The 13124-nt window shown below is 51.0% G+C and overlaps 1 protein-coding gene across 2 annotated transcripts in view; it reads left to right on the top strand.

Moving 5' to 3' along the window:
• The window catches only part of POU2F3 (POU class 2 homeobox 3), an 81681-nt gene that overhangs the window by 2337 nt on the left and 66220 nt on the right, over positions 1-13124 (top strand). For both annotated transcript variants that reach the window (XM_027036742.2, XM_053203969.1), the window contains exon 2: positions 4222-4290. In XM_027036742.2, coding sequence (XP_026892543.1) covers positions 4222-4290 — 69 coding nt within the window. The remainder of the gene's footprint in view (positions 1-4221; positions 4291-13124) is intronic.

The following is a 13124-nucleotide window of genomic DNA, read 5'->3' as shown; positions in this document are numbered from 1 at the left end:
TCTCTCCGACTGGGTTTCCATTCGAGGGCTCTCCTTGCTGGGTCTTCTTGGGCTTTTCAGTCTGAGGTCATCCTTGTGGGGTCTTTCAGTGTGGGCTCTGCCACAGGGTCTGTGAGGGAGGGTCCCTCTCTAGGGTCTCTCGGTTCAGGATCCTCTGGGTGGAAATTTGGTCTCTCCCAAGTTTTATTTTATTCCCTCCCAGTAATTCTGTGTCCTGCTGCTTCTTCACATACAGGGCTTTCCCTGAGAATTTCCAGTCCTGGGCCCTCAGAGATTCCTCCTCAATTGATTTCCTGGAGCAATTTGGGTGGGGAAAGGAGGGAGGACAAGAGCATAAAAAGTAGGGTCCCGCATTCAGGTCCACGGGCAATGTGGCCCCCGACCCGGCCCAGCTTGCCACTCCTGTGACCCAGGTGTAAGCCATGTTTCGGGTCGGCCTGGGTCTCAGCTCTTTGTACTTTCTAGAGCCATCTCTCTCCAGGAACATGAACGCTTGAGTAGGCATGAGGTCACCAGAGCTGGGGACACCCCAGCCAAGGGGGGTCCTCCCACTCCTGGGTCAAAAACAGGCAGAGGGGTAGATCAGAGTCAGGCAGACAGCTGGGGAGGGACAGAAGAAACAGAGGAAAACAGTGGGAATGGAGGGGGGACACTGGGTTGGCCCCGGGGCGTCTCTTTCTCTGTCTCCTCACTGTGAGCTGTTTCCTGTCAGGTTTGGGGTAAGTCTCACAGGCTGATACCAGTTACAGCTCGGGAATACCGTTTGGATTTGGAAGATCTCACTGTGAGGGGAAGTGGCTTTCTCTTGAAGAGGAAGTGAGAGAAGTCTACTCCAGGAAAAGAGTTCGAGCCATGAGTAGTTCAGAAGTAGGACGGGTGGGCCCCCTGCTTTCCCTCTGGTAGATATGCCCCCGTCAGCGAGTGTGTGAGGAAGAAGTCAGGAGGGACCTCCTTCACAGAGATGGATATGGACAGTAGAAGACAGAAGGGTGGGCTCTCTGCTTTCCCGGCATAGCCTGGAACTGGGGGTTCAGGACACTATGGACACTCGGCCTGTAGCCTGGGAGAAATACCGTCCCTTGGACTTGGCTCCTTCAGGCTCACGTGCACACCCCGATTCACAGATGTGTGAAGAGGGGCCATAGGTCATGCCAAGGCACAGGGAGGGCAAGGCCGACGTCTTGCCCCAGCTTCAGGGTGTGGTGGTGCCGGTGAGGCAGATGAGGGTCTTGTGTCTGGTAACTGGGATCCACACGGATCCACGTACAGAGCAGCCGAGCCTCCCCAGGGAAGGGAGTGATGGCCAGGAGCCTACTCAGTCGCCTGCCTGCAGAGATAAGAACCGCCGAGAAGGCTAGCCCCACCCCACACCTCTCTCACTCAACCCCCGGCCAGTGCTGTCAGACAGGCATTCGGCTATGGTGGCTTGGGGAGTTTCAGTGTTGGCCCATTTTTAGGCTGAGACCCAAGAGCTCGTCCCACCCATCAGCCTCCTACCCACAAGAACTGGTTCTCAGTATCTTAGCATCCTGTGGGACTTCTGAAGGGCTTCTGTGGATCATCTCAGTCTGCCCCTCCATTCAGGCTCCAATCCCTGTCCAATCCCAAAGCGTCACCATGTCGCTCCCGTGTGGGTACATCAAACGAGAAGATGTCCTGGCAGAGTGCGGCCCTTTGCCTCCTTCAAAAGTCATTTTTAGACATGATTAGGACTACCTTTTAAGCTAATTTAAAGGATATGTGAGATGACTCTTGGCTATATTTAAAGGCGATGCAGGGAAAGGGTGTCAGAAGGGAGTCTGGGTTACGGGCATGAAATTATGGTTTAGCTCAACAGTTACCCTGCTTAAATGTCAGGAATTGGAAACAGGTTGATTTGAGAATCTGGTCATCAATCCCAGCCTTACTGCCTCTTAAACTCTTACTGTCCCCATGAGCTCCTTCCCTGTGAAGTCAGCATTTGGAGGACGCCTAAGGCTTTCCAGGTAAAGGACAAATTACAGTAGCACCGAGACAGAAAACCAAAGCTATTTCTTGTTATGGGAGAAGGGGGCTAACATAAAGCTGAGGTATCTGTTTCGTTCATTCATTTATCCCATGCTTACTTTGCACCAGGAACTGAGCCAGGCAGTTTTCATTCAGCATTTGGTTTGCTCCTTGAAAGAACTCTAGGAAGGAGCATTATTCCCCCCCCCTTTTTTTTTTACTTGAGAAAACTGAGGTTCAAATAGGTAGCCGGGGTCCCCCAGCTAGTTGACTATAGCACTGGGATTTTAATCCAGGTCTGTCTGCCACCAAAACCAGTGCTCTGAATTCCGTGTGCTATGGAAGCAGGTTAAAAAAAAAACTCCTGAAAGGGAGGACTTGCCCCCTCCCCTACCTTCCGGGCAGTCTCAGACCTCTTCCTCAGCACCCCTGAAGAACCCCACGGGGGAGTGTGAGCTGAGCAGATCTGTGTTTGGTAATGCCCAGCTCCAGGGGTGGAACGAAGCAAAGCCCACTTCTTTATTGGAGCAGAAGGTGAGCCGCAGCTGAAGCCCTTTGCAGATGCATCCAGGTGACCCACGCTAGTTATTCTGCATATTCACGCACGACAGATATTCTGCATATTCACGCACGACAGACCGTACAGAAAGTTTCAAACTGCAGCCGGAAGGACTTACGTTAGGCTCAAGAAATGGCTGTCTAGAGAGGGCCGCGTGGGGCTCCGGGCATTTACCTGGGAGTCATCGCTTTGGCGGGTCTCAAAATATTCCTCAAGTCATGGTGGCTCCTAAAGTTGCTTATTCCAGCCTCTGCTTCTGGGTTGTTCTAAGGGTTGGAGAGCCTCTGTCTGAATCTGCCCCCCACCACATGCCCCCCACCCCCACCCCACTCCGTCTCTGTCTTGCTTGGCATGGCAGTCACCCCTCCTGCACTATAGTCACTACACCCCCAGGGGCCACAGTGGAAATCTCTGCCAGAGCCACACACATCATTGCCCTAAAAAAAAAAAAAAGTAGTTCCCCCCCCCCCCCCTGCTTTTCCTGGGGCAGAGGTCTGCCCTTTTTCCTCATCCTGATCATCTCCAGACCTCCGGGGTCCACACTGCCAACTGCCTGATTACCTGATGCAAATTAAGACTGCCTGCTTCACTGGGATTGGCGGGGGAGCCGGGTATGCAAATTGCCTCACCAAGACTTTATCTGGTTTGAAAGAGTTAAAGTGCTGCCCCAGAGAAGAGGGTGGGGTGGTGTGTGTGGGGGGGGGGGGGTCAACACGATTTGAATAAAATATTCTTCTGTCTTTAACGGCTTCAGTATTTGGGTGGTTTAATAAGGAGAGGAGCTGAGAAGAGTGAGTTAGTTCAAAGTTGCCTCTTTGCTTCTCTCTGCTGATCCTGGAGGAGACTTAGGGGCCTCTTAGGTGGTGGCAGCTGTCTGTTAAGGGTAAATGTTTAATTTATTGAAATGAAGCAGGGCAGAGAGGCCGGACCAGCAGCACTAGGGGGCTGAGATCAGGCCTGGTGTAGGTATTCTCTCTCTGCGGGGCACTGACCCACCCACCATCCCTTTCTCACTGAGCACGTTGAAGGAGTAGGAAAGAAGGTAAGGATCCCCAGAGGAGAGGCTCTCCGGAGGGGCCACACAGGGGCTAGGATTTCATCCCCAGACGGTGGGCAGACATCCGAGAGCCAGATAGAGAACAGGGGCAGGAGTTGGGCAAGAAAGGTGAGAAAGGCAAGCCTTGACTCAAGGGTACTCTTGACCCCCAGGGTAGGGTTATGACAGGGCAGGGGTGAGGGAGAGACAGATATTTCTGACGCTACTTACAAAAATAAAATAAAATAAATCCCCCCAATCCCAAAGGAAACGAGGATTGAAAATGGGAAGCCTTCTCCCCCACCCCCCACCTCGCTGTACCCCTCCCCTTGTTAAATTTTTACCAACTGAGACTGGTGATTGAAGGAAGTGGCCATGAAGGATGCAAAAGGTGAGAGATCCCACAGTAGCTGTGGGGAGGGGGAAGAAAGGGCAGGGAAAGGAGGCAAGCCTGGGAGGAGGGGATTTGTGCCCTGAGCTCATGAATATTCTAATGGTTGTATGTTCGGGGAATCAGGAATTTGAAAGTCTGATGGTTGTTGTAATTACACATTCATCTTTGCTGTTTAGCTAAAGCCACATATGTCATAGCCAGAAAAATTGTGACCTGTTATTAAAATCAGTTGTGTTTTCCCTGCAGATATCAAGATGAGTGGGGATGTAGCGGATTCCACGGATGCTCGAAGTGCCCTCAGCCAGGTGGAGACAGGTAAGGGTCTTCTCTTCTGGGGACTGCAACAAGAAAGCCCGGGCAGGAGAGAGTTGTTGAAAATCATCGAACAATGCGGTATTTTTTCTCACTCAGTCTTTCGGCCAATCAGACCCCAAAGCTGAGAGTCTTAGGAAATGAAGGAATTCCTTAGAGACCTGGGATATGCCCCTGGAGTCTTTCAACACTAGATGTTGGTCTAGGGTGGAACACAATCTCTGGGACTAGTCTAGGAAAGGGCCAGATCCTCAAAAACAAAATGGAAACAGAAAAGTTAGGGAAGACACTGACATATTTTATTTTATTTTATTTTATTTTATTTAATTTTATTTTATTTTATTTTATTTTATTTTATTTTATTTTATTTTTGTTATTTTTTTTAACATTTATTCACTTTTTGAGAGACAGAGACAGACGTGAGGAGGGCAAGGGGCAGAGAGAGAGAGGGAGACACCGAATCGGAAGCAGGCTCCAGGCTCTGTGCTGACAGCTCAGAGCCCGACGCAGGGCTCAAACTCACAAACTGCGAGATCATGACCTGAGCCAAAGTCGGGCGCTTAACCGACTGAGCCACCCAGGCGCCCCGAGACTGACTTTTTGATATGCCATTCCAACACCCTTAGAAGCACCAGGCTGTGTTTCTAGCTGCTGCTGACTGATAGAAAGCATGACCTGCCTTCAGTAGATGGGGATTAAGGCCTTTTAACCCCAGATTTCTCAATAGGCCTAGGCAAGGAACAAGCCAAGAGGCCAAATTATGTGCATGTGGGTGGTAAATAGACCCAGAAAGAAAGGCTTGGTGCCTGGAGATGACTTTGCTTTGTGAAGAAGAGAAAGAAGACAGGAAAGAATTGAGAAGAAAGTTTCGTAGCACTCTGCTTTTAACTCCACCGTCCAAGCTTTGCTTTGAAAGCTCCATATAATTAAAAAGAACTTAGAGAAACATGAGTATAAATTGTAACACCACCAAATAACTTTAATAGCCTTCCAACAAGACCTCAATTAGTCTTTCATCTGGATCATTAGAGACATAGAAATTAGAAGTGGAAGAGAATCAATGTCCCCCAGAGCTAAACTCTTTTCCCAAGTCTTCAGGTGCAGTCTAGTTCCATTCTAGAAGCTTGGGTCGAGGACAAGATAATTGGGGGTCTTGTCGGGGGCATCTGGAGGATATGTTTACCATAAGCTTTTCTGCCGCCCTATTTAATATCGAAACAATGCCTATCGCATGGGTAGCAATATGCATTGGAGCTGTAGCTTTTATATTTTGCTTTGTGAGCACGGACAGCTGGGCTAGGAGAATACGGGCCAGTTCCACTCAATTTTCCATTGACTTAACCGCTGAGTATGTTTTACTGAGGGTCTGTGGAAGGGGGCACATTTTCTCCCCAGTTGAGAAGAAAATTCCCTCCAACCTGAAGAACTGGAGCAAGGCTTTAAAATCAGTTCAGCTGGAGAGTGGTAGGCGCAGCCTTTTCCCTGGACAAGAATCAGACTCCAGAAGCCACTATTCAGGAGAAGTTGGGCGGCCCTTTCCTGGTTAGCAGGCTGGCGGGAGCCACCTCTGCTCACCTGGGCCAGCTGTACTGCCCCGGTGTGTGGGGCCACAACTAAGAGAGTGCCAGTGCGGGAAGACCACACTTAGCAGGCTGGCACGGGTGTTCTGTTACCAGTGACGCAACCAAGTTCAGGGTTAACAGTGTTGGGAGTGGGAAGGAGCTACGTGGGACCCTAGGAGGTGAGCCAGGGGAGAAATGGAGTTCAGATCCCTGGTGGGGGTTAGGAAGGTTAAGGTGTTAGAGATAAACCGAGCACTTTCTAGCCTCCTCTCTGGGACCGCGGGAGCTAGGTGCAGACTAAGTTGAAGGAGAAAGAATCCGAACATTAGCTGGGACTTTGGGAATCTGATTGTCCTCCGGTTTCGTACGTGACCTTCTACCAGCCACTTTGCCTCCTTAGGAGGCAGGAATGGAAGACCTTTGAAGGGTATGGATTTAGAATCACACAGACCTAGGGTAAAAATCACAGCTTAGCTGCTCACCACTTGTATGATCTGATAAGTTAATTTAGCCTCGTCATTTCTGTACAGGGGGGGCAATTAACGCCCAACTTAGAGCGTGGGTTGAGAGCTCACTGCAATGATGTTTAGCACGGTGCTTGACACAAGGCCACTGTGATCATTACCTCTGATGGCATCATCAAGATTCTGTGATTCTGTAGTTTACAGAATGCACATCAGGGCTAAGCACTTTGGGGCTCCCGGTAGCTGGGGTGCCCTTCTCGTCAGGCCAAGTGGGTCAGCCCTGGAGGCTGGTTTTTCTCATTTCACATTCAGCAAAGGATTCTGTGTGGGTCTTCTTCTACTCCATGGAGACCAAGAAGTTTGTGCTGTCTGGAACTTCACCCCCTAGATTCTTTACTTCTAGGGACTCAGCGCCGTGGCTGGTAGCACCCATACTTAGGTGATCATCAAATTACTGTAGGTTTTTAAGGGCAAGAAAAAAGAGCTAGCTAATTAAAGTAACCAAACTTCCTGGAAAGTCATTCTGACTCATTTTTTACAGAGAAAAGCTTATTATGAGTCACAATGGTTACCAACTTGGTTAAATGGCTTCCTTTGGATTTTTAAAAGGCAGATTCCCCTTCCCAGCAGTGCATGAATTAGGGGGTGGTTTGTCTCTGAGTTTTAAAGGAACTACAAACAAAGGTGACCTAGAAACCCCCAGCTCCCTGAGAGCACCTTCTGTGTTGTGTGAAATCCCCAAGGGGCACGAGGGTTGGGAACTGGGAAAGGGAAGGCATTTCCCCATCCACACAAGCTAGGACTGCAAAGGAGAGCATTCTCAGGTCCAGACACAGACCTCCTGGCTGGCAGAGACCTGGCAGGCAGCTCATTCTGCCCTTTCCTCCTGCTTACGAGGAGCCGAAGCGCGGACAGAGGATCAACTAACTGCCGAAGACCTCAGAGTATCTCTATGGCAGCGCTAGGGACCAGAGAAGCTTCCTATCCCGTTCGGTCCTCTTCCTACACCACCTCCCCCCACCACCAAGAGAGGACTGAAGCCAAGTTCCTAGATTTCTGAATCATTAGCTTTTCTATCCTTTCTTTTATTTCCCTGACTGTTGTTTTCCCTTCATTCCTGAGACTGACAACACTTTTTTTTCTGTTCTCAATTGGGTATTGAGTGGTCGATAAAAATACACAGGCTTACCCACATTTCACAAGCCCCCAGGTCTGTAACTGACAACACCTAAGCACCCAAACGGCTAACCTTAGGACTTTAGACCACACTGGTCACCATGTAGCCTCAAACACAGGCAAGGACAAATACGGTGGGCACGGAAAAAAGGAGAGAAAGTCCAGCCACATTCACAGAGCCTCTTCCCCACACCTGGGCACCTGTATGTGTATTCACACTCACCATCTCATTTCACTCTTACCATCCCTGTTTTTATCAATGAGGGAACTGTGGCTGAAGAATGAGAAACTAGGGGCACCCGGGTGGTCCAGTCAGTTAAGCATCTGATTCTTGACTTTGGCTCAGGTCATGATCTCAGGGTTCACGAGTTCGAGGCCCATGCCAGGCTCTGAACTGCTTGGGATTCTCTTTCTCCCTCTCTCGCTGCCCCTCCCCTGCTTGCGCATGCGTGCGTGCTCTCTGTCTTTCAAAATAAAGAGATTAATTTAACAAAAAAAAATACAAAAGGAATGGAAAACTAATTTGCCCAGGATCATACAGCTTCTAGCCAGGAATCAAACTCAGGCCTGTCTGACTCCAGTAGATTCTTATCTTGGCTCTGCCATTAACTCCCTGCAGATTATTGGGCAAACATTTCCCCACCGGGACCTTTATCTTCCTCCCATTAAAGAGGGATTTGGGCTGGATGATGTCTAAGAGCTGAACCTTGAAAACAGTGCACACGTTCTGCTTTTCCAAATTCTCTGCCATCACTTTCCACGTCCTGTATTCATGGGAAGGCTTCCTTTGTGTGGAGCCCTCCCTCTCTACCCATGGCCCTCTGCCCCTCCCCCACTCATGCTCTGACTCTCTCTCTCTCTGTCTTAAAAATAAATAAACCTGAAAAAATTTTTTAAATAAAAGAGCTCACTCGAGCACCTAATGTATTTGGCCTTTACAACAATTTGATGCAGGTAGATATCATCATCCCACTTTGAAGAGGAAACTGAGGCTGGTGATGGGAAAGAATGTTCACTGCTTTTCCCAAGATCCCACACCTAGCAAATGACAGAATCAAACCTGGGTCTTCCTGGTGACTTTCTACCCCAAGATGGTGGTGGGAAGACTGGGCACCAACACAGGAACCAGGGATAGAGGACACAAGAAAGTGGTAACATCAGGAGAGACGCCAAGATTGTGGAGGGTGGCACTGGTCGGAGGGGCTGGAGGGAAGCCAAGCCTCTGGAAGATGGGTTGGTCCAGTCCAAGAGGCAGAAGCCCTGTCTGGGGCCAAAACACGCTTGCCAGGAAAGAGCAGGAACTCTGGTGAACTGGAGGCAGGGGTGAGAATCTGGCCACAGAGAGAATTTCTCCTTCCCTTCTCTCCTCCTGAGCCGGCCTCACCAATGCACCAGTCTCCCCCGACCCAACCCTTTGAGGGGGCGGTGAGGCGGGCTTGCAAACCCAAACAAGAGGGGAGCAAATTCCTTGGCCCCCTTGTCCTGCTCGGAGATATGGGAAGGAAGAATCCTGTGAGGGGGGACAGGGGAAGCCAGGGAGCTAGAGACGAGGGAGGGGCTGAGCTGAGTCACTTGTCCATTCCTGCTGCCCTTCTCCACCCTCAGTTGTCCTGTCTGTGAAGTGGCAGGACTAATCCCTGCCCCACCTTCCAGAAGGACCGCCAAGGCATCTTAGCTGTTTGGGGACCCTTTGCGCGTCACCCTGAGAACCTCCAACATGGTTTTAGGAAGGAATGGGCATGATCACATGGAGGGGGGGGGTGCATACAGGCTAGTGACTCTCGTGAGACCCCACAGGAAGAATAAGTAACTGACCTAAGACTACAAAGTCCCTCTGAACCAATTCATTCCTCGCCACCTCCAGCCTACTGAGTCCCCAAGAAAAGAAGCCGAGGGTAAAGAAACTGTCTCAAGACAACCAAGAAGCAAGGTTCCAGGCAGAAACAGGCAGAAGCCTTTTAGAGATGTCTGTGGCTTTCGATCCAAATATTTATGGAACACAAATATCCTTTCAATGGCCGAGAGGACAGCAGGCATCTACGAAGTAACTTGAGGGGAAGTTGAAGAATCGTCTCCTATTGACAGCCCGTTGTAAACGACGTACACGTGCACACACACACCCGTCCTTTTGGTGATTAAATGGGAGTGGGTATGAGCGTGCTTTGCAAAGTGTGTGCCAGTGCACCAATACAATCCATCATTTCGGTTGATAATTATCAGAAACGTTCAGGAGACAAGACAAAGCTCTGTCACTGAGGAATGTGGGACAAGTCAACTTGTGCCCTAGACTTGAGTTTCCTCGCTATAATGGGAGGGGGGAGCTGGAAGAGGAAGAGGAAGAGAATGGATTCGTGGCTCTAGGATTTGCCCCGGGTGGCGCTGGTCCTGTGGCCCAGTCTGCACCTGCTCTGTCCTCACCTCTCTTGAAGAGAAAATTGAAACCCCACAGTCCTTCCAAGTGGCCAGGGGGGACTGATACGAATTCTTGAGGATGTAAGGATTCTGGGGATGTAGGGATTCTTGTCCATGCCTCTCTGTTCCCTTGGAGACATTTCAAAACCATCCTTGGAGAATGAAGGAATCTACTGTTAGGTTTTCTTTCCTCATCTGCCCTCCATCCTTAAGAAAAGCTAACCCCGGGGCGCCTGGGTGGCTCGTCGGTTGAGTGTCCGACTTCGGTTCAGGTCATGATCTCACCGTCTGTGGGTTCGAGCCCCGCATCGGGCTCTGTGCTGACAGCTCAGAGCCTGGAGCCTGCTTCGGATTCTGTGTCTCCCTCTCTCTCTGGCCCTCCCCTGCTCATGTTCTGTCTCTCTCTGTCGCAAAAATAAATAAAAACATTAAAAAAAATTTTTTGAAAAAGAAAAAAAAAAGAAAAGCTAACCCCCGGGCACCTGGTTGGCTCAGTCAGGCAAGCATCTGACTTCGGCTCAGCTCATGATCTCGCGGTTTGTGAGTTCAAGCCCCACATTGGGCTCTGTGCTGACAGCTCACAGCCTTGGGCCTGTTTGGGGTTCTGGGTCTCCCTTTGCCCCTGCCCTGCTCACACTCTGTCTCTCTCTCTCTCTCTCTCAAAAATAAACAAACTTTAAAAAAATCTTAAAAAAAAAAAGGGGGGCACCTGGGTGGCTCAGTCAGTTGAGCGTCCGACTTCGGCTCAGGTCATGATCTCACGGCTCGTGAGTTCGAGCCCCGCGTCAGGCTCTGTGTGGACAGCTCGGAGCCTGGAGCCTGCTTCGGATTCTGTGTCTCCCTCTCTCTCTGCCCCTCCCCCACTCATTCTCTCTCTCTCTCTCTCTCTCTCTCTCTCTCTCTCTCTCTCTTTCAAAAATAAATATTCAAAAAAATTAAAAACAAAAAAAGGAAACTTAAAAAAATCTTAAAAAAAAAAAGGAAGCAAAGAAAAGCTAACCCCATAATTTCGCTCGGCCACTTGTTCTTGTGGGATACAATCCTCAGCGCCTAGAAGTCCTTTCTCCTCTCTTGCGTGAGCCCTTCTACACTGCAGCGTAAGCCTGTTGCCTCTTGTTACAGCCTTCTAAACCAGAGTGTTTCTAGCTTCTGGGACAGGGAGTAAGTACTAACTTACCACCCACACTTCATACTGTGGCTCCGACTGCCAGAAATCTCAGGAGAGCAGTCTGTATCCGGAGTTGCCTGTCTGCCTGTAGCCGTCAGAGAACCTTAGCGAACAAAACAACTACAGCAGCTGTCCTTTCCACTCACTGTTGTCCATCCTCGATTCCCAAACCCAAGTCCCCGGGGCAAACAAGGCAGGATTGTGCTGCCCAGATGAGCCACGGGTGACCGGGCCAGCCCTACCTGGCACCAGCCCTTGTCATTCTGGGGTTGGGGGTCTCTTGAAGGAAGTGGCTCCCCACCACACTTGCCTACATCTTTGCCACCCCCCCCCGGAAGCTCGTGGACTTCCTTTCTCTTCAGCCTTAGAGGGGACAAAGAAAGAGAGCGCAGAGCGGAGCCCCCACGTGACGTCTCTTACCACCCCCGTGGTTTTATTAGTGGCCATTCCTTACAGCATGGCCTCTCAAAGGATCTGGGGGTACAGGGCCAGGTGTTTTTGCTTCTAGTCTGTCACCGACTGGCACACGGTCCTACCGTGCGGGACCACAGATCACACCCACCACACACGTCCGACGGGGCCCCAACTAGTCTATACCTGCCATCAACAGCAGGAACCCACTCATCCCAAGCTTGGGTTGCTGTGAACATTTCTAAACTCGCTCCCTATGTTTGTATGTATCTGGTCTCGGACCTTCACAAACAGTTCACGAAGCGGCCCGGGCTGTTGGAGCACATTTTGGGGTGCTCTGACTTAGAGGAGTTGGCACTGTGTCTCAGAACGTCCCTGCCCCTTGACATGCCATGAGCGGTGGGTACGTCCGACCTTGGGTATATCTTATGATCTTCTCCACACTCCTCCCCTCCCGCTGTGGGTGTCCTGGGTGCGATGACGAGGAGATCTAGCAGGAGAGGCTGGTCCCTGGCTGTCCTTTGCTGGCAGGGGTGGATGACGCCCCACCCTCCGCACGCACAGTGGGAGACTCGGGCCACCTCGACTTGCTGGGCCTCAGCCCTTCATTAAAGTGCCCAAAACTTACAGCCCACCCTCACCCTCCCAAGTGTGAGTAAATGCTTTTGGTCTCTTGCGTCCACCCTCTTCCTCAAGAAACAATTAGGGCAAAGAACACCTGGTGTGGAGAAGCACTGATGGAATGGGGAAAAAAGAATTTAAGGAGAAATGAGCTCCCCAGTTGGGATGGGTTTTAGGGGCTTGAAGAGCAGCCCGGGTCCAGGCAACTGAAACGCCCCTCCATCCCGCTGGCTGACAGACAGACCCGCTTACACATCCGTGCTCACAAAATCTCCACCTCGAAGCCCTCTGGCCCAGGGGGGTGCACCCACTGGCAATCTTCCCTGTTGGCAGAGGCTGCGCTTTCAAAGGCAGGCTGGGGTTCCTGGTTGGGGGGGCGGGGTGTGAACCTGCCGGAGGTACTGGGGAGACACGATGGCAGAGTCTCAGGCCAGCACTTGCTAGTGAGTGCTCCCCACCACCCCGTGTTGGAACCACCTCCCCTGTGAAGGGCGTTGCCTGCCATCACCCATCCTTAGGAAGAGTCGCTGAGAGGGAGAAGCAGCTTTGGGAGGAGAGGGAGGGGATCTGAGCTGAGCATCCTTAAAAAGGAAGCTGGATGAGGTCACCCCAGCTAGGGCTAGGTCCCCCTCACTGGAGCCCGAGGGTTTGGCTGGGCAGGGCAGGCTCAGAGAAGGAGCTGAGCCCTCGGGCTGCGGCATTTCATTTCTAGAGACTTCAGCCACTGACTTCTCAGTCCCCTCCTGCCTCTTCCGTGGGCTGGTGCTCACTGGGGAGCTCTTCTGGGGTAACAGTAGGGCACTGGGAGGCTCAGGGAGGGCAGGCCTTTGTGCTATGCCAGGAGCATGGGAAACTGAGCTGCGGGCATCTCCCAAAAAGCACCAATGCTGTTGACTCAAAAAATAATAGGTGTTCATTTGCATGACATTTTACATATAGGTTCCACGCTGGGCTTTTCATCTCCTACCACTGGTACCTTGGCTAGGTCTCCCCTCTCCCGCCGCCCCCTTTGGGGGCCCTTCT

This window comes from Acinonyx jubatus, chromosome D1, assembly GCF_027475565.1.
Source record: "Acinonyx jubatus isolate Ajub_Pintada_27869175 chromosome D1, VMU_Ajub_asm_v1.0, whole genome shotgun sequence".
NCBI classification, from domain to species: domain Eukaryota; kingdom Metazoa; phylum Chordata; class Mammalia; order Carnivora; family Felidae; genus Acinonyx; species Acinonyx jubatus.
The sequence above is the reverse complement of the archived record's forward strand: the minus strand, read 5'-3'. Positions and strand labels throughout refer to the sequence as shown.